This window comes from Chelon labrosus (genome assembly GCF_963514085.1).
Source record: "Chelon labrosus genome assembly, chromosome: 17".
In the NCBI taxonomy this organism is placed as follows: domain Eukaryota; kingdom Metazoa; phylum Chordata; class Actinopteri; order Mugiliformes; family Mugilidae; genus Chelon; species Chelon labrosus.
Genome location: NC_140350.1, coordinates 7,433,587 through 7,461,436, shown reverse-complemented (window position 1 = coordinate 7,461,436; position 27,850 = coordinate 7,433,587). Strand labels below are relative to the sequence as shown.

The following is a 27,850-nucleotide window of genomic DNA, read 5'->3' as shown; positions in this document are numbered from 1 at the left end:
TAAACTCTCTTGATTATTTTCTCTGTTCTTGTTCGACAAAAAAAAAAAAAGGCATCACCCATACTGTACACCCTTTATTCAACAGTTGATCACAAGATGCACAAGAGGGATGAATCACTCTGAAAGTGGCACGTCAGTCCACACGCTATGTGTGTATTTCCCTGACAGTGGCAGCGACGGAGGTAATGGACGATTTGTGTACACACAGAGTTAAACTGTCACCTGTACGCATACAGACAGTTTAAGAGGTGAAGGTTACACCCAAAGAAAAAGTAAACTGAGCTACACCCAAAGAAGTACACACGCACACACAGCCGAGCCGGGCTATCTCCGGCTCTACAGACAATTGGCAAGAATCACAGTGACTCGGGATGGCTTGAGGAGTGGGAGGAAGTTGTTGGTAGAAGACGTACAGGACCAGTATCATTGGATCGAGTCCTTTCCCAGCGTCAGGAGTCCATTTAGAGTGTGCGTTTTCTTGCATGGGGCCTGTGGCATAGTCCCGGTGCAGTACACCCATGAAAGTCACCATCGCTTCGCTTGCTCCCAAATTACTTCTGTGCAGATGAAAGATAAATAATCAGCCCTCACAAAACTCATAGGCTTTATTGGTCTACAAATATTTGTGAATCCCTTACATTAGATACCTCAGTCTCTGTGCTGCCTGCCTCTGAATCAGGGTCCTGTAGGACAGAAGCCACAGGAGAGGAGCCATTTAGACCTTGAAGGTAACTCGCCAAACGACATTCCTCATGATGACATGATAGAATACATAAAATAAATTTAAAAAAACAAACAAGAGAATCTAATCTTTTGCCCAGACTACTTTGTGCATTCACATTGGACTGGTCAGTTGCTTTAAGGGTGTAAGGGACGCATGAGTCCTGCTGTAAATACAAAACGTTCTGTCTCTTTCAGCTGAAGAGGGAAGCTGTCTGGGTGGGACAGGCGTAGATTTCATCTTCTATCAGATAACTGGCCGTCCTCTAGCGAGCACAGAAAGGCTCTGCTCTGCTTCCGAATGTTATGGGGATAAACATGGAAATCATCTGATTTGTTACTGAAGGTTACGGCTCCTGTGTGCTAGCAGGGGTTCTTAGCTGGGATTTATGTGGCATTCTGCTGAAATGCATCCAGAAGATCCTCTGAGAAATGATTACACCTCCACATCCTTTGTTGGTGTCTGCTCTGTGTCTGTCTGGACCGGTGCCGTTACATGCCTCTCTGCTGCCATCTTGTGTTCATAATCTGCTTTTCTCTATTTAAGGTTAGTTTGTGGGAAGTATAGACCTTACCTGAGTTTGTGTGTGTGTGTATTTGAATTTCATGTTCTTGTAAAATTCTCTTTTTGGCAGAAAATAGAGCAGCACTAAGTCACAAACTACAGTTGCCTGAAAAGAAAGAAAAACACAACGGTGTTAGTTTGAATGCAACTATTCTGAAGATGATGTGTTGTTAATGGCTGCAACATACCACTCCAAAAATTCCCACTCCAGAGCCTATTGCCGTCAGTGTCGGGATGATATCAAACTTTCGGGCCTGTGAGCAACACAAAACGCCCTTTGATTATCACTGAAGCGTGACATAGTATCAAGTAAAAATGAAAACCAATCGAAGATATTACATACCAGAGACTGCACGATGATATCGATCCTGATGCCAAACACTTTGAAAAGAGTTCTTTTCGGAACTTTATCTTCCATATAATGCTTTGCATACCTAGGGGAATATCACATAAAAAGTTCCTCACATATGTTCAATGCTTGATTAACTAGAGGAAGTAAATAATAGGTTTCACTCTTTCTTCTAATAGCACCATAGTGGAGAGAAATGCATTGTTGCGAATAAGAAACTATGGGAGGCTCCTCATGCAATTACTCTATAATCAAGAGCCCGACTGGCTGAATAATAGCTATGTCTGTGTGAAGCCGACTGGAAGACCATCGGCAGCAGCAAGTATCAGTTTGAGACAAATCTCAAAGAGCCAGGTTGAGGTGTTTTACTGAGCGCAAGTAAACATCATAAACCTCAGTCAGACTGTGCTCTGCAAGCTCGAACCTAAAGCAGAGCAATAAAAAAGCAAAGGAGCAAACACAGAGTTCACGCTAGTCTACGACAAATAAAGTAATGGTAAATATTGGATTAAGTGGGAGTATATCAACGTGGAAATAAACATTTCTATCAGCAGTGTCTTGTTGGTAACAAAAAAAGAGAAGGAAATTTCTCAATGACATTATGTAAGATGACAAAACAATGACATTTTGGGAAATATCCTCTATTGCTAACAATTACCCTGGTAAGACAGAGTTGTGGGCCTTTCCAGTGAGGTTGTGTTTACTGAGTTAATGACAAGAGTCCATCCAGATAAAGACATTCATATAAAGTTACCAGGCTGCTACCGGTATGATTTTTTTATTTAAAAATAACTCTAGACACAGTTTTTATTGTACACGATTTTCCGTGTCATATGATTATGATCCTGCAAAGATCTGAATGGCTAATCAAATCATTTAGGCAGGGATTTTGCAGTGATGGACAGAAGAGCGAAGAGTGACGTAGTCATGCACGTCACCTGAGCTCCGTGGTGTTGAATTTGTTTACAACAAAATGGCTCGGATTAGTTGAAGAACTGTCCAGGTCTGTGCAGAGGTATTAGCGGTTGAAACACTCCCCGTAATGGAATCAAAGGGATTCATCAGAATATGACTTTTTCATAAATGAGAAATGTTGAACAGTCATTAGCTAGCTAAGATTTGCAATGGTGTCTGAAGGCAGCAATAAGTGCGGTTTATGCCTCTGTGGGACAAGACGCACATATGCTACGCACGTAGGCTACGCACTCGCGTAGGCTGCATAGGGTCTGGGCTGTTGCCGTAGCTACCGCGTCAAATTCAAGTCAAATCCACACCATAGCATAAACCTATAATAGGTGTATAATAGGGGGTTTATGCTTCTGCATCAACAGAATCAACAAATCAGCATATTTTCCAAAATGTCAAACTATTTCTCTAGGGGCCATAGATAGGACTACAAATATGTAAATGAGGATGTTTTATTGCAGTGTAACAACATGTTACATGTGAGTGTAGTATATTTACACACCTGAAGTTGTAGCCCACTGAAGCTCTGGCTTTGTCTGTCTCAGCGGGATTCCCATACAGACCGTGGAAGTTGTACTGCGGTTTACAGTGTTTCTCAGCCACATCAAAGTTACATGTCCAGTCAACAACAATACCAATGGCCCCTCCCTGTTGGAAAAAGGTATAACACAGTCCGGATCATGACAGAAGGAAAATAACTTCAGCAGAAAATCTTCATGCAGCTGTGATTAAATCTAACATAAATGTCATTTACTTCTCCTTTCAGTGGTTTTAATGTTGTGGCTGATCGGCATAGCTGAAAGACATTTACTTCCCTGATCAGATTAGTACTTCTTTTTCTGTCTCTTTGTCTATTGAGATTGTGGCTGAAAGCAAATATAGCAAGTGAAGCGTGTCAGGGCTCGCTGAAAGTAAACCTGGGACTGAACAACAGCAAACAAACGTCGGGAGGACGAATGTTTTAGGTGAACTGAATGAAACTAACTGAGGCACACTAATGTAACCCTTCACCACAATAAACTTACCACTCGGGCAATTGTTTCAAAGGTGAAGCCAGACTGCTTAACTATGTCTCTCAGTTTGAATATGGGACACAGTGGATCATCCTTTGGGTCGTAATTGCAGTTGTTAATGTACTGCGTGTCTATGCCCTCCACCAGGTTACTCCTGAAAGCACAATGACTTGTTATAAAACAGTTATTAAATTAAAGATTTACTTCTTTGCACTCCTAATGGCCACTTCATTTTTTCCATTTCTGTCCTTCAACCCCTTTCCCCCTTATCTTATGCATGACTGAGCACTTAGCTGTTGTTCAATTTCATCTTTATTTACTCAGATTAGGAATATAGCGTGAACAACATCGTTTTTTTTTTTGTTTGTTTGTTTTCAAGGCTTAGCTTCAAAATCTTTCTTCATTGTTAATCTGATGAACTACAATCTGCTTCAGCTTGGATTTCTAGTCCCTGCCTATGGATTTTTATATGATAGCCTAACAAGACAATACTGTATGGCTGACATTGGACTGTCCAGAAAATGAGCTGCAGAGAGAAAACAGTGACTGGGAGTTCACCTAAAATTGCTCTCTGACGCCAACACAAACTGAAACATTCTGAAACAGCCCACACATGAATTTCAGCGTGGGTTAACTCCACCCTGACTGATAACCCGCAGGCAGCGAATTTCCCTTTTAAGACGAGGGACTTCTCAGAGACAGAGGTCAAACTGTCGTATTTATTTTTTCATTATGTTGTCGTTATCTAAATCCACTTCTTAGGAACGAACTCCATCACTAAGCAGATATTAGGCTTTAAAGAGAGCTATGTTTAGGGCTATGCCTGGCTTAATAAACATGTCTTTAACGACTACAAAGCCATTCTTAGTTAGATCCACCCATCGCTCCTCCCCAGCTCCTCCATTTCATCTGTATATGGTCACTTTAGGCTTCAAAAATAAAGAAAAATAAATAAATAAAACAAAGGCAAAATGCCATTTTTGGAGCCTTAGCATGGTAGTTCACAAATCATTGAATGGCATCACTGTGGCTATGTCCATCCTTTATATACAGTGTGTGGTAAAACCCCCAAAACTCTTGGTCCTATATTTTTGCATAATGCATCTCAATAGACTGCACCTGCCTGGTAAATTCTCTTTATCTTTAGAACAAAGTGGCCACATACAAAATACATATTTCTGAGTGAAATATCAAAAGCCTGAAGGTAAATTGAAGCTATGCATTCTGATGTCAATATTTTCAGCTGAGTATGTGTAAGTATAGTTGTAGCAACCTGTCTTATTTGTATTGATTTACTTAAATTTTGTCTCGTTTGCTTGGCTAAATGCAATATAGGCTGTAATTATGTATTTCACCTTGTGACGTTAAATAATGGGAAAGTTACAGAGTTTTTGATGAACAGTGTGTAGTTCTCTGCAGACATCAGCAGAGGAGGACTGTAAAAGGAAGAGAGACGAGAATTATATGTCGTTGCCGTTCTTTGTTTCATGAATCGTGATTTGCAGACAGTTATGTATACTCATTACAAATTCAGTCATCACAAGCCAGCTTGTAGTATGACTAATTAAGGGTGAGCACGTACTCTGGTATGTTGTTGTCATCCTCAACCGGACACCAGGCTAACACCTCACAGGTGTTGGTGGTTTGCGAACACACTCCAGTCATTTGTCCTTGAAACAGAGATATAGAAGTCCATCCTTACAGGCAAAACTTCAAACTGGAGCAAGAATTATGCAGAAGTGCAACAATCGAGCGAAATTGGAAAAAAAAGGCCCGAGCTTTAAAGCAATTTAAAATATTCCCTGCCTCCACATTTTATCTTATCTTGAACAGGCATCAACTGCAGCAAGCGAGATGTAAAAGTGAAGCACAGCAAACGCTGAAATAGCTGCTTCCCTTATCACCCCCCGATCCTAACATATCACTTCTCCGCATGTGATTAGCTCTGCTGCTATCGGTGCCTCTCATCGTACGCTGGTAGAGTTCACAGACAGCTCTCCAGCAGGCGTTTGGGTACTCCGCTTCTGTCCGTGACCTTTCTCTGGAAGCCCAGCGGCCCGTTTAGCTACGGGCGCGCCTCCACCCTCCGCATGTTTGCTTGTCTGTGAACGTAGAGACAGCACGCCGCCTCTAATGTGACACTGGCACCTCAAGGTGAATTTGACTGGTGGAAAACAGACAGATCTAAAGCTCTGGCTAACAATGGTCTTATTAAAGTTGATGTCGGACACAGAGTACTTGAAAGGCTTATAACTGAACAGACTGAACAGGACAGATGGAGGACAATAAATTTATGTAACTGCTCTTTGAGCTCAACAATGCTGTATGCAATTGAGCCTATAAAAAAGATCATATGCGAAGGGTTATTTTTTTTACGTTTTCTCTGTTTCTATATGCATAGGAGTTATGTCTGCTTGTATATGCACATCTGCTTGCTTAGGGCAGGGTTTTGCTTCCTTGCTTGCATGATCAACACTCGCGCACCAAATGTTTGGTTGCTAAGACTGGACCTGTTGATTTTGTTCGTCCCCCCCCCCCCCCCCCCCCCAGTGCTGGGCAAGAGCAATCCATGAATTACGTCTACATGTTTGCCTTTGCAGCGATGAGTCAGGGCTGGTGTATTTTATATTCCACCATGTGAGCCCATGCTAAAGCGGTCCTAAGGAACCACAGCCCATTGTGCAAACTTTCTTCATAATGCGACATGATCTTTTATATCCCTCAGCACGTCATCAAGTCAGTGGCTTCAGCAAGTTTCAAAAGGGAACAGAATGAGTTAGTAAGAAGCCAAGGACTGATCTGAGTTCGGCACAGACAGTGACTCAGTGGGGACTGCTGAGGCCGTCGAGATTTACCATGTCCCGTACGTTTGAAACTCCCTCCTTTACAGTCGGCGTCCGAGGTGCAGTTGTGCTTGCCTGGGAGCTGTGATAAACAAGAGAGCAGAGTCAGGGTCTTCTCACAACTATGGAATGTGGATGTGAGGAAACAAGCTGATTTTAAACAGGAACACAGCATGAGAATGTACAAACAAAGGTTTGCATTTATCATGGCATTCTGCAGCCAACACAAAACGCTTTTCATGTCATCTTGAAGCCATTAAGTTTAAAAAGACACTTTTTTTTTAAATTCAACATCTACGCAATTGCCCAATTACAGAGGCAGTCCTGGAATGAGATGCAATTTCCGTTTTGTTTTACTATTTATGGCAGTGTAGAAGTGTACTAGAGAAGAGGGGGGTCAGGGAAATCGAGAAACATAAAAAAATAAAAAATCCTTTCCAAATACCTCTGGACACTTTCCCATCGTCTGACCTTCGGTTATGATGTAGTTCGTCATCACTACAAATGACGAGTCTCCCTAAAATTATGGATTAGAAGAAGGAATGTGTTTAAATGTTTATCCCATGTAGTCCCACAGATCACACAATACATGATGCAGTGGTAAATGAAGCTTGCTAAACTTAACTGGAGCCAACCTGTCAAACACATATCAGCTGTATCCTGCTGGCTAGCCTGCTGATACCACTAACACCTTCAAACATAAACCTTTACATCCCAGAAAGTCGTATTTAGTTTTATCCTTTGTCAGTTGTCAGCTTAAAGGGACAGTTTGACATTGTTTGAAATGCCTTTTGCTATTAAGTACAATTAATGTATTAGTCCAATACTTAGATCCTTGCACCAGCTTCCAATTAAACCTAGAATCAAACTAAACTTCCCACTTATTGTCTGTTAGTCTTTGAATGATCTGTGCACCAACTATCATCTATCAGAGATTGTTTGCTGAGTACATGCATAGGTAGGGCTCAGATCTGTAAGGGCTGGTCAGTGGTGTCCAGAGTTTAATCCATACAAGGTGAATTGACTTTGTTATTATTCTGTTGACAGCTAGAATAAACTCTCCTTGGACCTTAAGTACACATCAGAAACTAGGCTAAGGACAGGCATTACATTATGACCACCTTCCTAATATTGTGTGGGTATCCTTTGTGCTTCCAAAACAGTTGTTCATTAGACTCATCAGAAAATGGACATGGGCCTGTCCTGTGGTGTCTGGCAACAGAATGTTGTTAGTGGGGGCCTTTGGGTCTTATGGGTTGAGGGGAGGGGCCTCTGTGGATCATCCCATAGATACTTGATCAGTTTGGGATCTAGTGAATTTGGAGGCCAGGGGGGTATTCCAGGAAGCAGGTTTAACAAACACTGAGATAAAACTTAACCTCTGGGTTGTCTGAACCTGAGGCGACTAAACCCGAGCTGTCGGTTCCAAAACACCGGTTAGCAATCAGTTCAATCAACCCCGGATTGTTTAACCTAGAGTTGTGCGCGATCACGGCGAAGTTATAAAGGCATCATCTATTGAGAGTCGAAACCATGAGTAAAAATGGCAAAGCGCAGAGCAGCCTATTTTTCTGAAGCGGAGCAGCAAGTTCTGCTCGAGGCGTACGAGGAGGAAAGAGCGATAATCACGAAAAAAGCAATAGGCTACTTGCGCGTCTGCCAAGGAACGAGATCTTGCTTGGCAGAGAATTGCCGACCCCGTAAATGCGTAAGTTTAGTAGGATATAGCACACTAATGTGTCAGAAGCACAATAATTCAGTAGATATTAGGCTACATATTAACTGCTTTGTATGAGACTTTCTTATACTATAGAATACCTTGTCATATATTGTATTAGTTTTAATTAGATGTAACCCGACCGCCCTTAAGAGAACGTGGCCGCAGGTCAAAACAAAATATAAAAACATTGTCCAAGTTGGTAAGATATATATGGGTGCATCATCTTAGACATCACTTATCCAGTATTATATTCTTGAATTGCCATATTGCAACAAGTTACGTTCATTTCAAAGCCAATAGGAAGAAAGCAGAGGAGAGGAAGACCGGTTCTGGGCCAGCGGTGTCCCCCCTCACCCCTGTGGAGGAGTTGGCGATCAGTATCAATCGAGGGCGTCCGATGATGGAGGGGATTCCTGGGGGCACGTCATCGGAGCCCTCAACCTCCCAGGAGGAGCAAAATGAACAAGTGCAATGTATTTACCCTAATAGGCCCACGCCTAAATCACTTATGTCTAATTTGTGTAGCCTTGCATGTTCGAAAATGACCAATTTATAGCCAATATTACCGTTCATATAAATAATAGGAGGATGAATAGACATTCTCAGCAGTCACGGAGGAATCGAGGTAAAGAAATGCTGTGCAGAGACTAGAGCATAGTTTCTTCATGTTTTCTGTCAGTGCATGAGAACACTGGATCAGAACATTTGCTCTATAATTAAGTGTTTTCTCTTTTCAGGCCATGAAACACGCAATGGGCAAATAAATGTGTGAAACAGTCTTACGTGCATTTATTTTATTTTTTTTGGTTGAAGTGATTGTGACAGATTTCATCACGCATTCTTTGACCATCTCTGATGTCAAGTTGCTGAATGTGTTCCTATCTGCTCCTCAATAGCAGGAACTAATTCATTGCGCAACGTTGCAATGTTGTGCAATAGGCTATCGCACGCGCAACAATTACGATGAGCGAATCCACGATGCGTAACGTTCGAAATGTGGGGATGGAGAATGTTGTTTAAATATATTAAAGATTCCGCAGAAAAACAGTAGTGCTCTGGCAAAAACTCATCAGGAAAAGAAAGGATATCAAGTCGTGGTCTTATCACCCTCTCACGGTGAATAGCCCGAATGATTTGTGCTTCAATGTCAATTGGATCTTCCTCAAAAGGAAACGTCATTGTGTGACAAGTGTGGAAACAGCGGTCTGGCTGAACGTGCACTTAAATACCCGAACATAACCTGAACAAAACCTACCCCTACCAGGTTAAGTTCAGAGCCTATGTTACCATAGTTACTTACATAGCCTGATCATTTTTGAGCGTTCTGGAACCGAAGTCCCAGGTTTACCGCTAACTCAGGGTTTACATACCCAGTTAAGTTCAGAGCCTATGTTACCATAGTTACTTACATAGCCTGATCATATTTGAGCGTTCTGGAACCGAAATCCCAGGTTTACCGCTAACTCTGGGTTTACATACCCAGAGTTAGCGGTAAACCTGCTTTCTGGAATACCCCCCAGGTCAACACCTTGTGTTGTTTTTCCATGTTTTTTGAGTTGTTCCTAAAACGTTTTGTGTGGGGGGAACTGGCTGGACATAGTGGAGGAGATAATCAACATGGAAAAATTTACTTATATATTGAGACTTCAACAAACAAAATTTGATAAGAAATGTGAGAAATGGATGGACTATAAAACCCAAAGCAGAGTCACCACTGAAAACTTGGACTGATCTCAGAGACAATTGAGGACTATTAATAACATGCACCCCACTGACCCTGTTATATGTTCTGTAATGTTTTTCTTTGTGTGTTTCTTTTTGAAAAAATTAATAAAATTTGAGTAAAAAAAAAAAAAAAAACGTTTTGTGTGTGTGCCTGTGTCAGGCTGCATCCTGTGGGGATGGCTGCTGCCATCAAGGAGTGTCATTGCTATAGGATGGCGGTGCCTGGTCTGGTCTAGGTGGGTGCTACAAGTAAGATCCACATGAATGCCAGGTCTAAAAGTTTCCCAGCAGAACATTGTGTTGTCACACTTTGGTCAATGTTATTTATTGCTCCTGTCAGTGGTGGATATGTTTGTATTGTTTAAACTAGGGTCTGCTGTTAGCTTAGCATGAAGGCTGGAAATTCTGAGCTATGTCTAGCCTGGCAAACGCCGCAAAGTCCACATTTTGTTCTTGTATCAGTCACTCATCTCACACATTTGATGGCTTTTCTATGTTGATTCGCCTCAAAAAAGGCAATGCACCAACTGTAGAGACATTGGTTTTAAGCCAGCAAACAACCTTGTGTCATTAGCTCTGATCAATTGGGCACCGAATATTGCAAGCCCGTTTTCACCCTGAAAAAGGAGCTGTTCATAGCAGATTAAAACCCAGTGTAGCATAGGGGAAATGGAGTTGCTGTTCTTGAGGGAGTGTGTGAGTGATTTAGCGTTGCACAGCGTTGATAGAAGTGCGCATCAAGATTAAAACTTTCTGTTTGAAGAACCATCGGAGCCTTCTTTTCCACTTCAAGAAGAAAGGTAAATAACAGAGCGTTGGTAAAGTGAGTGAAGGTTCTCCTGCTCCCTCTGTTCAGTTCAGCTCTAGCTGCACAGTGTTGCAAACACAACTGGGGAACAAAGCCCTGTGCATATAGGCTATACTGGTGAACCCAATAGTCAGTGTAGATAGTGATGGTCATGACGAACTGCTGCAGACACCTGAACCACAATATTAAAGAGTGAAAGAGAAAGACATACAGTATGTGTATGATCATATAGGTCTTGTGAAAATGAGATTTTGGACATTGCAATATAATTACGGCTTAAACGAGATTATTTATTTTATAAAATAACATGTTATGGGGGCTATTAGTAATTTAGATCTCTAATACTATCACATCAGTGTTGAGATAAGCAATAAGAGCAATACATTTAAGAAGCGAAAAGGTGAGCAGTGCACAAATCAGTAGAAAAGATCAACAGAATAACAGCTGAATGTGTGTATCTCATAATACTTTTCATAAACGTAGATAGCCCCTGATCAGCCCCTGATCTTTTCAAGAACTACAGAAATTCCTTGATGCCATGACCATGTATATAGTGAATCTATGATGTTATAGTTGTAGAGCCACAACGTCCGCAAGGGGAGGAGGTCCAGGTGGATGGATGGGTTGACAAAACACTGGCTTTTAACAAGACTGCCGTTCATTTCCTGTGTCAATCAGTCAACATTACTTTTAACTTGACCGTTCTGTAGCCTTAACTGAATGTTCATTGTGGTAACTATTTTCACCCAAACCCTTGACGCTTTCCCTAAAACTAGCCATATTGTTTTTACCTAAACCTAACCCAACTGAGGTGAATAGTATCTATGCTCTATGGTTATACTATAGGTCATCTTCAGAGGATACAGGCAAACAACCCGTTTGTTTGTTTGTTGGGGGATTTGCAGCAGTGGTAGTGTGTGCTTGTGCGAGAGACATAATTAGAGGTGCAGGTAGATGGATTTTGCTACCTTTGGGGGAAGCTAGGGTATACCCTTCCCCCACCCCGTTTGAGTCTTTATGCTAAGCTAGCCCAGCTGCTGGCCGTAACATAAAATTTAGAATACTGTTAAGAGTCAAATGCATGTCAAGGAAGTGAACAAGCCTGCTTCCCCAAAATTTTGTAATCACATATTTGCTTTGGTTTCTCTGGTTTCCAATGGTATTTTTTTGAAGTATGGCTCTATTGCTGATGACAATATGATGGTGGATCCTCTACTGTAATACATGATAATGCAATGTCACAATAAATGTCAGGGCCATTGTGACGTGAAGTGTGGTCTGTTTGAAGTTTCTTTCCACATCCATTATAGCAATGAACTTGATTGCTAAGACAATGATAGCCTGGGGCGGTGCTGCACAAAGAGATGGGGATAAAGCTGGTAGCCGATACATACTTGATGAAGAAAGTGACCTTCTAGTCTTGCATGTTGGGTTTATCACGCCATACTATTTGCTGATCCCGCTTTGAATTAAAAAAAGGCCCACACCCACACCTCAAAGCAAACATGACTCCATTGTGTCTTTTTTATTTCTTTCCCACAGATAACAGGACTCTGCGACATTTTGGGTAAACAAAGAGATGCGTTTGAGCTGCAGTCTCTTTTGGCAAGCTGTTTGCTCAACTCTTGCACGCGATGATGTCTGGAAAGTACTCAGACACCTTGTTGTTGACAAAGCCCTACTACTGCTGTCATCCATTGGATTTGACACAAAATCACAAACACTGGTGTCGTACAATTTGAGATTTTTCCAGTTTTGTCTTTCTAGCTTATCTTCAAGGAAAAAAGAGTTTTGACCTTATTTGTCTGACAGCCTGATGTTTATTCACTCTGACTGTTTGAATTTCGGACTGTGGCTGTTGACTTCGTGACATCTGACTCTGACCCAGATTTACTGTAATTCTAACACACATCACTGACTTGTATCGGGTGCATCACTAATTCTTGACGTATTGGCAGATATGCGACAAGCACATATTGAATGCTCCGTGCAGTCACCGACCTGAGGAGGGAAGACGTAGTCGGCCTCATCCCAGACTCTCTCGTTTCCGCTCACGTTGGTGTAGCCCACACCTTTCATTTTGGTGAAGACGGAGTGGACTGCTGTGTCCGTGGACTGGTAACCTTTCTCGTAGATGAAAACCCACCTGTGTGAGACAGAGAGAGCACGCCTTCAGTCCTGTCATCACACTTCGACACCCACCCCGCCCCAGTCGAAACATCTAACCCTGCAGGCAAGGACTTGCATAGAGTATGAGTGATGCTGACATGACATCCGGCACTAAGTGAAAGTTCAGTTTTGCCGTGGTTCTGCTTCGCCTTTCGCCTTTCGCCTTTCGCCACTGCCACTGCCACTGAAATGGCACACCAAATCTCACAGTACAAACAACTTCAAAATAGAAAGAATCGTGAGAGGGCTGCATCAAAGTTTCAAGATAGTGAAAGCATCTCCGGTAGAATGTAAATCATAAGCTTTATCGCAATTGAGATCAGTGCAGATATGGGCGGATCGCTGCTGTGAACCATAATGAAAATGTCCTAGCTGATAGCACTGATGGTATTTCTAAAGAACGTGAATGTCACATTCAGATGTCAGTCTGCATGTCTGCCGGGATGGATTCTTGATAATCAGTTTATTATCTTAAGTTATTTATAGTCTGTATAGTTCTTTGCAACTTTTTACAACCACTACTCCACTACACTTCCCAGACTGTTCGGCTTACAGCCAGTTGAAGCCCGCTGTCTCACTTTCAGATGTTCTGTTAGCGGTTCCACATTTAGAGGTTTCTATGGACCTCTTTCTCTTCTGTAATTGCTTGAGGAACAAAATCAGTATTAGCAAGAAGATTAAATAAAGAAAATAAACGGATTTCTTCTTTGCTAAAGTGCTCCTCCAGTTAATGCTGTGACCCTTTGGCTCGACCCCTGTTTCAGGAACCACTGGTTTGAGCTGACGATGTCATTAAAAGTACCTCCACCTCTGCCAGCTGCATCTGTTAAATCACACTGACGCATCCATACATCAGTATTTTCAGGCCTATATAATTAAAAGTACTTTTAGTATTGATTGTGTAAGTATATTCTTATATTTTTTATGTTCTTTGTGGTGATGTGATGTGATGATTCTTCTTCAACCACTTGTAAAAATACAAACAGCTAAAAGATCCCCTATGGGACTGCTTCAAAGGCAATTTTACTTTATTCACCAAATGTTAATTATGCAAAGTTTGTCCTGATGACAAATTGTTGTTATATGGAGTTGACAAAATGAAGCCCCAGTCCTTCATCGCCTGAAAGGATTACCATATTGCAAAAATGAGCACGGGGTGCAGCACCTTTTGATTTCTGCAGAGTGACGGTTCTACAGTAACCTGCTTGGGTTTTGCCAGGAGGTGCGGGCAACAGCTGGTATGCACAAGAAGATAGTGTACACACACACACACACACACTGTCGTACCTGTACAGCTATTTTATATAGGGTGTGAAAAGCAATTATTCTGATGACAATGAAGCACCTCACAGCATCAGATGAACAGAAACATCTTTCAGGCCGCACAGTGGAAAGCGGTACGCGCAGAGGCCGCATTTGCTATCAGCGAAGCCAATCAGACTGTATGAGTTGGAGCTTGCAATTAAGGGGAAGCCGAGAAAAAAAAAAATAGAGCGCATTAATGGAATAAAGAAAGCGTTGAGTGTGGAAATAATGTGAGGATCTTCCAAAACAGCAGTCTAAGTGAGATCTGTATCTGCTGTGACAGAAGCAGAGCAGAGAGGCAGGATGGAGGCTATGATGTGCGCAGGGCTTTTCTACGCGCCGTACTGTGGTGCTGAGATTAGTTCTTTTGGATCAAGACGAATTAGAAAGGAAAAACACCAACCTTCAAGTAAAAGCTCTAAAATGCAAACAATGGATTTCCTTTTTTTTTTCAGCTTTAAAAGTGAAACAAAAGGGAGTTAATTGAATAGAATAGAATAGTCATTAAGGTTTTCTGAAGCCTCTGCTGCCTGTTAAATTAATCTTTGCTTCTGGAGTTTATTAAGAAATATTTCCAGAACAATAAAAGTGTAGATTGTCTTTGTGAGAGATTGATGGAAAGCGCTGAATGGTCAAAGTCTCATTTTTTGTAGGCTAACCCCCCAAAAAAATACTAGAATGTTTTAATTTTCTTCTGGTTGAAATGTTGTCAGAAACTGGACAAGACAACCGCTGGTTCGCCGCTTCTCGGCTCATTGCCCGAGAGACACAAGCTGACTTCTGCTCAGACCTGTCTGCCCCCTGCTCAACTCCTGAGGAGAGGAATGCGGACAGCTTCGCAATCACGTCTACTCGCAGCCAAACCTAATGCGGCCTGATGGCTGCAAAAGGCAGGTGATTGGGGGAGAGGGAGGCAGAAGAGTCAGATCTGCCATGCACAGGCGGACAAATGTTTGAAAGACACTTTCTTATGTCAGTACGCAGTGCAAACTAAAACCACACTCTGACATTTTCAAGAAAAAAAAAAAAGAGGATTGCCTGATGTCTGATTGCTCAGATTGTAAAAATGAAAGCTCCAGTCAGTGCTTTCTTTTTTAATAATAAGCTTGCCATTAGCCGGTGAGGAGCATATTTTTGTCTGTCCCGTCTCTAGTGACTATCACCAGCAGAAGGTAACGTGTCCGTTTGGGAGCAAACTGGACAACAGTTGATTGTTATCCGTGGAAGCATGTGCCTCAGCGTATTCATCACACACAGCTCCTTAGGTTCTACTGCTCAGAGAGGTGCAATCACACTCATGCTCAGTCACATCAAACTGAATAAAAAACGTACACCCAGTTCTGTGAAGTGGAGTGACGTAGAACCAACAACAGATTCTGCACTCTTGAATTTCCAGCAAATAACTCCTGCATGTCAAAGCATGTGCATGTGTCGGTAGTGGGCGGGTCAGCGTGCGTAAGGTAACAAACACGCAGGGGTTTTGTGTTTCAACTTGACAGAGGTGGATATGAGACTTATCTGTTCCGCTATCTCATGCTCTCTTCCCTTTCTGCCGTCACTCAGCCTTTGCTCTTAAAGCAGTTCACTTGCAGTGCCTGTTTGCTGTGTCAACAGATCCTGGCAAATTACAGTATTCATCCCTGACCTACACTGGCACCCTGCACAAGTCATATAATCCATCAACCTTTCCTTTTCTTTCAACCAGGATCTCTGTAGCTCTGTACAAAACCACAAGCCAAACCTGAGTCACTCTAAGAGGTAATTCCAAGGAAACTGAAGCAAAACAATGTGAACTCTCTATACTTGAGTCTGCCTGATGCCTGATGCCTCTCTAGAATGCAGATTAGCCCAGGATGTATGTGCGGGTCTTACCCTATGATGTAAGCCAGGACCCCCAGCTGGATCAGCCGGCACACCACTCCCACCCGCCTGTTCCTCACCAGCACCTGGCGAGGGGTCTCGTACTCAAAGAAGAAATCGGAGAGGGCGTTGGTGATTTGGCTCTTCATCTTCTGTCAGCGACTGACCCACAGAGAGGAGGGTCTCTCTTTTCACTCCACGTGCATGTAAAAAATTACAAACCAAGAATTCACTTCTTCCCCGTCTGGTCTCCTGGTCACCCTTGCCTTTTTCCCTCACTTTGCTCCTTCTCTGGGAAGTAACATCTGACGCTCTTGATGAGAAGTCTTAAAGTATAGAACTTCCTCCCTCCCACTCTCTATCTCTTTTGTTCTCTCTCTCTGTGTGTCTCTCTCTCTCTCTCTCTCTCTCTCTCTTTCTCTCTCTCTCTCCCTCTCCCTCTCTCTCTCTCTCTCTCTCCCTCTGTAGACAGTGTGAGTCCTCGGTCATTCACATTTGTGCATCCCGATGTCCACATCACTGCATGCTCTGGCTTTTCATTGCATCTTGTAAGCACATTAGATTAAGAAAACATCTCCGCTAGGCTGCAAGTTTAAATACCTCAACAGTACGAGCACCGGACCTCCTCCTCTCTGTGTGCAATCAAACCTTATCGTCTCTAGTGACACTCTCTTCCTGCATGCTAGGCAGAGATAGAAAGCACATAAGCTCAAGCACAGACACGCAGCGTGTACTCCACAGCTGGGCTTGTTTGCCTACTCTCATGTCACCGTTTGTCAGGCAGTAAGCCTTCTTATTTTTTTTATCACCATTTGGTGTGGGGGCACGCAGACAAACAGGCTCTTGCCCCACTCAACAATTCACTCATTTCAATTTTTTAATCTTCTCCCGTGGAAGGGAAGTGGCAAGCGAGCAGTGATAATGAAAGTGACTCGCTTCCTTTTACCGTGAAGAAGCTGGGAATATTACATAAAAGGTTTCTCATCTGAGAAAAACATATTTCTGCCACTTGTGTGCTGTGCTTTCTAATCCAATGCGATTAGTAAATGGAACATCTTAGTTCGGAATCATGTTTAAAACCCAAATCTAAATGAGGTTAAAGCCTAAATTCCCAATAGGCCATATGAATATGTTTTGGAAAGTAGTGCTGTCTGGATTTGACAGGATTGTGAGGATTTACGACAATCTAAATAATAGGATAAATGCTCTGGTAGAAACAATGTGATGCGTGGCATTTGGAATAAAAAGCTGTTTTTAGGGACACAGGGTGATAAAAGATTGAGAGACAAGAAAGACGACGTATTTCACCCACTCTGTTTTTTTGACATTATATTTAAATATCCAAATTCTGTCTTAAAAGATATGGCCAGCTGTTAGCAGAAGGTAGACCACATGCCATGGACTCAATTGTTCCATTATTTGAGGTCACGCATCAGAATTTAGACTCTCAAATAAAACGGTGGACAGTAAATCAGCGTGAGGAGGGTGGGGAGGATGGTGGGCACGCAAAGCACTAGACTCTAACTCCAGAGACTCACTTGAGTCTGTGAAAAGGTTAAGGCCACAAACGTATTTCAGAGAAAGATGATGGTTTACTTGTTTGGTTGCACAAATTTCAAAATTGTTATAAATCATTATAAGCACTTGTTTAGGGACAGTTTGTGTTCTTGCTTACTCAAAAAAGTATAAACCACTTATGTATGACTTGATGTTCTTAAAACAATGCAATCCAGATGCTGTCACGTTTCCTTGAGAATGTGCTGTTCAGTTTTGTCAAAGCAAACAGTTTACTATTGTAGAAACAAAGTACAACTGTGGCTGATAGGAATGTCACAGGCCGTTCATTTAACAACACGGACTGACATGATCATGGTGAAAGGTGAGAAGATATCATAGCCAAAACTGTCATCTCTTTCAGCCAAGGCAGTTCCATTTATGGCAGAAAACACCGAGAAGCTTTGGTCTCTGAAGCCTGAGTGTAAACATCAGATTGAGGGCAGAGCTGCAGTGCCAAGCTCCCAGTGTAGTTGAGCCCCTGGTCAATAGCCTTAGTTAATATAGACAGGGTATGGGATGACATAAATAAGATAGAGGTTATCTTGATTCACCAGGTTGTCTGGAAAGCTCCAGACCGGCACGTTGTCCGTGGTTGTCACTGATTTAATCACAGAGAGGACTTCTAATCTGTAAAGAACTCAAGGTTATTCGGGTTACAGCAGGGGGAAGCACCTGTTCAAAATGAACGTCCAATAATTACAAATCAGCACTGGAGAGAAAATTCAGCAGGAAACAAAGCACTTCTTCTGCGTGTGAGTGTCAAATTAAAAACAAATCATCGCACATTCACCTTTCATGCTTCAGAACCTGTTTTTCGACCCACAAACATGCCGATGCTGAAACGGGAATCTTCAACAGTCACGTCATTGTGGTACGGCTCTGCCCTCCCTAAAATCTATTGACATGCTGGCACAGGGCATGGGAAAGTGATAATAGAATATAAGATAAGAGTGGATAGTGGATAATGGACAAATCAGTAGATAATGATTATAATAGGAACATTAGAACATCTTTTCACCATCAAAACACTTCTAATTTTCTGTAGCTCTGAAGAGCTAGAAATATTTAAATAAATTCTTGCAGCATAAATGAGCCACCAATTTTCCAGGTATTTAAATATTCAGTTCTGAAGTGCATTAGCACTGCTAAGCAGTAGGCTTAATCCTGCATCAGCAGGTTCCTTGAATGAATCAGAAATAAATGGTGAACTTATCAGTTAAAGTAAACACACATGACAACCTGCAGCAGGCTGCCAAGGCTGGTTTACTGTCTGTCTGATTACCTTCCATTTGACAGTAAATTTGGCAATATAGCTGAGGTACTGTGACATTGAGACAGAGTCACAGATAACACTGCTCCAATGCAGCTCATATAAAGGGAGTCCACTTTTAACTGGAGTGTCATCTGTGACATTGTGTTGCTCAGTATTAGTTCATGATTTTTATTCTAGTGGATGCTTTAGCCTCAAATATTTTTGCAATGGACACAAGTCACACACAGGTGAATTTCTAGTTTAGAAAATGTCATTTCTACTCTACAGGCTTCCAGTGTGACATCTGAGCCAATCTCTAAGGAGATCACTCAGATCCACCAGTATCTGTGTGAGGCCGGCATCGGTCGACGGGAAGTGATCGCCATCACTCAGCCCTTTCGAGCTGCTGCGATCTCACTGGCAGGACGGGTGGCAGAGGAGAGCACCGATTTAAGAACAGTTTGTTACACAATCATCTGTGTGTTGCTTAAGAATCTGTTTTTCTTCCAGTGAACATGTTGATGCTGGAACGGATTTCCTTACAACAAACAGTAAATCTTCAAAAGTGACATCACAGTGGTATGGCTCTGCCATACCTAAAATCTGTTGACACACTGACACAGGGGATGGGAGAGTGATAATATGATATGTCTAAATGCTACTGATAAAATAAAATAGGAACATTAGAACATCTTTTCACCATCAAAACCAGAACACCAGATTTCCTGTAGATCTCAAGAGCTAGGACTATTTAAATAAAATCTTGCAGCATAAACGAGCCACTGGGGATTAAAGGGATTAGGCTTAATCCTACATCAGCAACTTTCTCAAAAGAATCAAACATAAACGGTGAATTGATCATTTAAATCAGACACACTGACAACCTGCTACAGGCTGCCAAAGCTGGTTCCCAGTCTGTCTGATTACCCTCCGGAGGTGATTGTACGGGAAGTCTCTTTTATAATGGTGTCAATTAGTTTTTGTTTTTTATTGTGCAATGTCACAAGTGGCCACTGGGACAAACTATCAGCAAGACTGAGTGGGGAACAATCTCACTACAGCTGTGATCATGCCAGTTATGATTAGCTTCAACCACATTTCCGCTAGCAAGCGGTTGACAGCCTCACATATTGAAAAAGAAAAAGAAAAGAAGAAGAAAGAAAAGTTTCCTAAAAAAACATAATAATAGATAATGATGGTCTATGTTGTGCCTTGCTGGACGACACTGGATCAGTACACTTGATATACACTGCCTGGCCAAAAAAAAAAGGTCGGCACCTGGATTTAACTAAGCAAATAGGTACAAGCCTCCTATTGGATAATTACCGCATGACCCATTATCTTTCAGCTGGCAACAAGTTATTTAACTCCAACTGATGCAATGAGTAGCTTCTCATTTCTTAAACAACCATGTCTAAAGACACATCCTGTGGTCGTGGAAAAGATGTTAGTCTGTTTGAGAAGGGTCAAATCATTGGCATGCATCAAGCAGAGAAAACATCTAAGGAGATTGTAGAAACTAATAAAATTGGGTTTAGAACTGTCCAACGCATTATTAAAAACTGGAAGGATAGTGGGGAACCAGCACATCAGGGTAAGAAGAGAGGCAGATGAAGTGATGCACCCATCATGCCTAGTGCCTACTGTACAAGCCTGTGGGGGCAGTGCTATGATCTGGGGTTGCTGCAGTTGCTCAGGTCTAGGTTCAGCAACATTATGTGTCCAAAGGATGAGGTCAGCTGACTACCTGAATATACTGAATGACCAGGTTATTCCATCAATAGATTTTTTTCTTCCCTGATGGCAAGGGCATATTCCAAGATGACAATGCCAGGATTCATGGGGCTCAAATAGTGAAATAGTGGTTCAGGGAGCATGAGACATCATTCTCACACATGGATTGTCCACCACAGAGTCCAGACCTTAACCCCATTGAGAATCTTTGGGATGTGGTGGAGAAGGCTTTGTGCAGTGGTCAGACTCTCCCATCATCAATACAAGATCTTGGTGAAAAATTAATGCAACAGTGGATGGAAACAAACCTTGAGACATTGTAGAAGCTTATGGAAACAATGTCACAGCGAATGCCTGCTGTAATCAAAGCTAAAGGCGGTCCAACGAAATATGTGTATGTGACCTTTTCTTTGGTGGTGACTTTGGCCAGGCAGTGTATAAGTGATTTGAATGTGGTGTGGAAATGTGTGAGGAGATGCACAGCCCAATATGTATCATTTTTATGATATTTTATCATATTTTATTCAGTTTTTTTTTTTTATAGGAAATCAGTATTTTTATAGGGTCAATTTTCTGAACATTCTGCAAATTTTATTTTATTTTATTTTATTTTATTTTATTTTATCACTATGGGTGGTAACAGAAGTGCTTTGTGTACGGTACCTGACAGTCCTTACTCAGGTCATATTTCGCAGCGAGGCACTGACGTCAAACGTCTGCGCCGACTTTTTGACCACGTGGGGACGTTTTTGCAGAGGTAGCAAAACATCCGCAGTGATGCTCGCCCGTCTCAAAGTGGGCATGAAAAAACTTTGTTTTCCTGGTTTTTGACACCGAACCACCTCGAGCCCGGAGCCGCGACGGTTTTGCCACCACGGTCACTCTTTCTAGACCATGCCCCACGACCCCGACACTCCTCCGGCTAAAAAGTTCAAGCCGGGGTCAGTTTTTTTCCGCCACGATAAGAATAAACCTGGAATGCTGCTGCCCAGAAAGGGAAATGCGACCACTCCGATAGAAGTCCAGAGGAAACAGCTTCCAATCTACCAGGCGAAGCCTCAGCTACTGAACCAACTGAGACAGCTCCATAATGCTATTCTGATAGGTAATGTGCTCAAAGCTCCTGTTAGCTAACATTGCTAAAGTGCAGCTCATGTATGGGGAAAGTCGACTTTTACTTAGAGCTTCATCTGTGACATCGAGTTGCTCAACATGATTCTGGTTCTAGTGGATCTTTTAATTCACTCAGATGTTTTTGCGACAAATACAATTCACACACGGGTGAACATCATGTTTAGTAAGTGTCATTTCTACTCTACAGTCTTCTAGTGTAACATTTGACCCATTCTCTGTCCTACACCAGGGGAGACCGGCTCTGGGAAGACCACTCAGATCCCCCAGTATCTGTATGAAGCCGGCATCGGTCGACAGGGACTGATCGCCATCACTCAGCCCCGACGAGTTGCTGCGATCTCGCTGGCGGGACGGGTGGCAGAGGAGAAGAGGACTCAACTTGGCAAGCTGGTATTCACAACAGACAAGTCTCCACATCACATACCTGCACAGTATATCCATTTATATATTAGCAGGATAATGTTCAAGATCTCATCGTGTGTATCACATGTCTGTGATGGATGATTTGGTTGTTCTCACAGTTTATAAATCCTTTCTTCCTTTTCTTTCCTCCTCTTGGCATGTTCGAACTACAGTGTGACATAGCATTCCAGACATGTGTTATGCCCCTTTTATAGGTCATGGGTGTTGGAAATAATTTCACAAAGGATGCAAAAAAAGCCTCCTCTCTCCTCCTGATGGATTTTGGGTATTGGACCGATATCCATTTCTGGATCATAGGCAGAAGCACAGAGGAAACGATGGAGCACAAAATAGTGAAATGAGATGAGCCTTTGGTGATATTTGTGTTTCTGGTGACTGAAATCAACTCCCTTTTTTTAGGTTGGTTACACTGTGCGTTTTGAGGATGTCACCTCCTCGGAGACGAAGCTGAAGTTCATGACGGATGGCATGCTCCTGCGCGAGGCCATCGGGGACCCCTTACTGCTGCGCTACACCGTGGTGGTGCTGGACGAAGCCCACGAGCGCACCGTACACACCGATGTGCTGTTCGGCGTGGTGAAGACAGCTCAGCGCAGGCGCAGAGAGCTTAACAAGGTTCCTCTGAAGGTAGGATGGCGACCCATCTGCTCTGGCTTCAGTTGGATAGTTTAGTTTGAGCGTAAACGCAGGCCTACCCCATCTTAAATCATTACTATAAACATCTGAAAGTCAACTTCTCACCAACCTGTGCAGGTCATCGTGATGTCAGCCACGATGGATGTGGATTTATTCTCTGAATACTTCAACAAGTCCCCTGTGTTGTACCTGGAGGGCAGGCAGCATCCCATTCAGATCTACTACACCAAGCAGCCCCAGTCAGACTATCTGCAGGCTGCACTCGTCTCCATATTCCAGATCCACCAGGTAGAAACTTCTTCTATGTTGTTGCAGAAGTTCGGTCGTTTATATTTCCTTTTTAAATCCGTTGTGAAAGACAATTCCTTCTTGGTCTTCAGTATTTGAGAACCTAGAGTAGTTTTTTCTGCATGCCTGTGTACCATGATGATTCTTTCTGACATACTGGCTTGTTGCTTGCGTGCAGGAGGCACCTCCGTCCCACGACATCTTAGTCTTCATGACGGGCCAGGAGGAGATCGAGGCTTTGGCGAGGACGTGCCGGGACATCGCCAAGCATCTGCCCGAAGGCTGTAGCCCCATGGTGGTCATCCCTTTGTATGCATCGCTGCCCCCTGTACAGCAGCTCAGGGTCTTCCAGCCAGCTCCCAAGGTAAAGGATGTAACACAGTAATGTAGACAACAGGACAGAATGTCTCAACACTTGATATTATTGTATACTTCCTGTAAACTGTTGGGCCTGTCCCCCTTTTTTTTTCAGGGATCCAGAAAGATCATCCTCTCGACCAACATCGCAGAGACGTCAGTTACAATATCTGGGATTAAATACGTCATAGACACAGGGATGGTGAAGGCCAAACGTTTCAATCCTGGTGAGAAGATTCAGTCATCACACACAGACCGTCACATATCTGAACGTTTGATGCTACTTTATACTTGAATACCACAGAAATTTAGTTTTGACCCCAAAGTAGGAAACAGCTTGGCTAAACTACAACAATAAAAAGAATACAGTCAGAGTAATTGTATTGTGTAATTGCCACGTTTACTCAAAGTTTATGACTACATTGTGAATTTGTTCGGTGTGACTCTCAGACAGCGGTCTGGAGGTGCTGGCAGTGCAGCGTGTTTCTAAAGCCCAGGCGTGGCAGCGAGCGGGCCGTGCCGGCAGGGAGGACTCTGGCTCCTGCTACCGTCTCTACACTGAGAAGGAATTCGACAACCTCATCCCCATGACCGTGCCTGAGATCCAGAGGTAGGATGTGGTGCTGTACAGATAATAAATCTCAGTGCAGTGTTAGGTGATCTGCAGGAGTCTCTATTTGGGGCAGCGTGATTGAAAGGCCCGTTCTGCTGTTGTGTCTCTCAGGTGCAACTTGGCCGGAGTGATGCTGCAGCTCATGGCTCTGGGGATTCCAGATGTGATGAATTTCGATTTCATGTCCAAGCCTTCTCCAGGTAGGATGCTATTTACTTCTGGTGTTGAGCTCCATTTATACCTCTGTCTATCTACACAGTAGGTACACTGTAGTCAGACGTGCAACTCAGACCACAACAACTGTGATTGGTCTGAAATTCTTTTTCTCATCCGTGTCTCTCATTGACCCGACAAGCACAAAACATTTGCTCTCCTTCTGCCTCAGTCGTTTCACTGGTTGATACGGTGATATAGTGACAGAGCTGCGCACACACACCGGAGCACACAAGTATAAGTGTTCACAGCAGTATAGGCTACAACGTAAGCTCTGTCACAACGCAGAAGTATAAACCAAGATTTGTTTTTAATCCCAGAGGCCGTCCGCTCTGCTGTGGAGCATTTGGAGCTCCTGGGAGCTGTGGAGAAGAAGGAGGGCCAGGTTTCCCTCACTGCTCTGGGAAAGAAAATGGCCAGCTTCCCTCTGGAGCCCAGATATGCCAAGGTGAGATGTGCTGCTGCTTCTAGATTTGGTCCAAAATAACCTGACATGGCTCCCGTGCAAATAACACAAGTAGAACTTCAATCAGGAGAGACTTTGTTCTGAGAGTGAACAGTAATGATTTTATTTAATAACATGCGCAATAGAAAAAAGTCTTTGGTGTTTAGTGCCAGTATAGAGGGATAGAAGATAAGGCCTGCCTCGTGTCCTCATTCCTCCTTGTTTTCTCCGTCTCAGACCATCCTGTTGTCCCCGGACTACTCCTGCTCCGAGGAGGTTTTGAGCATCGTGTCGCTGCTGTCAGTGGACACTGTATTGTACAACCCACCGGCCCGGCGGGAGGAGGTGCTGTCAGCGCGCAAGAAGTTCACCTCCAGCGAAGGAGACCACGTGACGCTGCTCAACATTTACAGAGCGTTCAAGAAAGTCAGTGGTAATAAGGTACGTGGGGCTGGATCAGGAGAGGAAGGATTTGACTGGGATGTGACGAGAATCAAAATCTACTGCTGCTTTACCTCATCATCTGCCTTATGTTTAAAGGAGTGGTGTCGGGAGAACTTCGTCAACAGCAGGAACATGGGTCTGGTGAAGGAGGTCCAGGCCCAACTCAAAGAGATCTGCCTTAAGGTACACATCTGCTGTTAGTTTGACTAATGTGTGAATCTGAATGTTCTGGGATTTCACTGGAATCCAGAACATTTACGGTTGTATCGATGAATGAATCAATGTTACAGTGAGTCTCTATCCCCATACTAGTCATACTGAGCAATATTTATTTTACATTTAGCTGTAAAGAACAATATTAGTAAGTTTAAACAGGAAATATCAATGGAACAGCTGGAAATGACAGCTCATTGTCAGCACTTTGAAGGTGACCGAGTGATGCCACTTCTTGGCTGGAGGCATTAGCCACTATTGGCATATGTATAACACCTGGGGCCTGTTTGATAAAGGTGATTTGGAAGCACTGCATAAATGTGCATCTTAAATGCATCCTATGGATAACGTATGCGCCAGATTTTCACTAAAGTAAAAAAGGTTTAATGGTGCACCTTTGCAGAAATTATGTCACAGTAGCTTGGTAACCAGACAAAATTCCCCACCCACAGATCTTTGGGGTGAAATTTGGTCTAGAACCTCTCCTCAATCAAATCATTTGGGTGGACTTTATGTGATAATGGACAGAAGAGTAACGGCGATATAGTCGTACACATCATCTGGACGATCCAGTTGCGTGGAGAGGTTTTTTTTTTTTCTCTGTTTCGTTTGAAACATGACCCCATAATGGAATCCAAGTGGTGTGCTATCAGACTCCTATTCTCAAGAACTGGAGGCTGCTTTTTAAAGTATCCACTCTATCCATAGATCCAGTGTTTAGAAGCAACCTCTGCTAAAGCAGACAGTTTTGACTGTCAAGAAACAACCAACAAATCCTGATGTGAAGACCTCAGAGACATACTATTGACATGTACCACACAGGCTAACCTTCTAGAGCTAAAGGTCAACCACTAACAAGATGCTGATAGGGACATCATTATTTTCAGTAAAATTAGGACTGCTACCTTTCAACTGATTGTCTGTCTTTACTTCTATGTGCAGACATGAAGGATCATAAGTGATGAAGACTGCAGTTCATCTGATCTTGCTAACTACATTTTGTTTTCTTTCAGCTGAACCTAAAGCTGGAGTCATGCGGGGCAGACATGGGGAAGGTTCGCCGCTGCCTCGCCCACGGGATGTTCGTCAACGCGGCGGAGCTGCAGCCCGACGGCAGCTACTTGGCTCTGGACACCCACCAGCCCGTGGCCATCCACCCCTCCTCCGTCCTCTTCCAGGCCAAGCCAGCATACGTGGTGTTCAACGAGCTGCTGCACACCTCCCGCTGCTACATGAGAGACCTCTGTCTGGTGGACGCCGACTGGCTGCTGGACGCGGCGCCGGATTACTTTGGCCGCAAGCTCCACCTCAACAAGAGCTAACCAACAGAGAAGCAGGACATCTGCCTCAAATCACAATGTGTTCTATGGATTAAGACACTGATTGCAAGTCAGAACATTTTCTGTGTAGTACGTTCTCCGGATTCCACTACCTCCCAGTTGACAAGCATCTAGCATGTGTCACTGCAGCAGAAATCTGCATTTTGAGGCCTCACAACTTTGACTTCCTCTGGACTGTAATTCCACTTTTATAAGCTGTATTTCTTCTGTGTGACAGCATTTCATCTCACCATTCAGCCACATGTTTAACACCTAAAAAGTAGATTCTTTTTGAGGTGTCATGCTTCAGTTCCTTCAGGGTTTGCATGCATGTTAGCAGCATAGATAACCTCTCAGAGTATAGTTAGCACAGGAGTCGCTAAAGTTCAAATGCTACTCTTCATATGTTCATCTCACAATATATTGCACTAAGTAGTTAAACTACCTACCAAGCACCATTCAAAACATCATAGCAGACTGGCTAGATATTTTCAGTGTAATTCTGAATAATAGTGATGAAATGTTGTCTTTAACTTAGCCACTGTGTAGTTTAGATAAAAAGCTTTTCTTTTTCTACACACAGTAGATCTGTTTTAATCTGAGAAAACAAGGAAAACCACCAAAGTTTGAGCTGAAGTAGGAACTAGATATCACACAAGTTCACTGTTTGAACATACTGTGTATGTTTAATAGACCTCATGTAACACTTGCCCTGTTAGCTTGTGCATGCTCTTTTTCACATCCACAATTGTATCACCACTGAAACAGCATGCACGTCAGGATTAATAGCATGCCTTATTCTCCTGGTTCTAGTCTTTACTGTCATGTGTCTCAGATTCTTACTCAGCCCCAACACAGACTATCCACACATCTACTCTGACAGCAAATGTATGCAATGCATGGAGATTATAGTCAATGATCTGATAGCTCAGGTCCTTCATACTTCATAGAATGTAAAGCATAGTGTTGAGGAATAGGATGAATGCTCTGCTTTTCTTTTGTTTTGTTTTTTCACACTGGACTCAGGATTGTACAATATATACTGGAACCTGAATAAATCACATAAAGTTTCTAACTTTGCAATCAAACACCAAATGCATCTGAGGTTGCCGTAGAGAATTATCAGCCTATGCTGTACTTGGGTACGAGTCATTGAATCTCTTAGAGAACACGCTGCCC

General features: G+C 42.8%; 2 protein-coding genes across 5 annotated transcripts; one reads left to right on the top strand and one right to left on the bottom strand.

The window, feature by feature from the left end:
- Positions 1-58: 58 nt before the first annotated feature.
- p2rx1 (purinergic receptor P2X, ligand-gated ion channel, 1) lies at positions 59-16,689 on the bottom strand. 4 transcript variants are annotated; one of them, XM_084564784.1, is made up of 13 exons: positions 16,056-16,689; positions 12,711-12,855; positions 6,902-6,973; positions 6,469-6,538; positions 5,196-5,283; positions 4,969-5,049; positions 3,626-3,767; positions 3,103-3,248; positions 1,629-1,719; positions 1,474-1,539; positions 1,296-1,391; positions 639-683; positions 59-557 (listed from the first exon to the last, which is right to left on the bottom strand). In XM_084564784.1, the coding sequence occupies exons 1-13, from the start codon at positions 16,190-16,192 to the stop codon at positions 552-554; spliced, it is 1,185 nt and encodes a 394-aa protein (XP_084420910.1). In that variant the 5' UTR covers positions 16,193-16,689; the 3' UTR covers positions 59-551. The 4 variants fall into 4 exon arrangements, with proteins under 4 accessions (XP_084420910.1, XP_084420911.1, XP_084420912.1 ...); XM_084564785.1 differs by having other exon boundaries at positions 59-554; XM_084564786.1 differs by having other exon boundaries at positions 648-683.
- Positions 16,690-21,261: 4,572 nt separating this feature from the next.
- On the top strand, positions 21,262-27,742 carry dhx33 (DEAH (Asp-Glu-Ala-His) box polypeptide 33). The gene is made up of 12 exons (XM_084564531.1): positions 21,262-21,691; positions 21,950-22,110; positions 22,543-22,770; positions 22,897-23,067; positions 23,246-23,431; positions 23,540-23,651; positions 23,875-24,034; positions 24,149-24,237; positions 24,571-24,698; positions 24,933-25,136; positions 25,236-25,322; positions 26,366-27,742. The coding sequence occupies exons 1-12, from the start codon at positions 21,481-21,483 to the stop codon at positions 26,672-26,674; spliced, it is 2,046 nt and encodes a 681-aa protein (XP_084420657.1). The 5' UTR covers positions 21,262-21,480; the 3' UTR covers positions 26,675-27,742.
- The last annotated feature ends 108 nt before the right edge of the window (positions 27,743-27,850 follow it).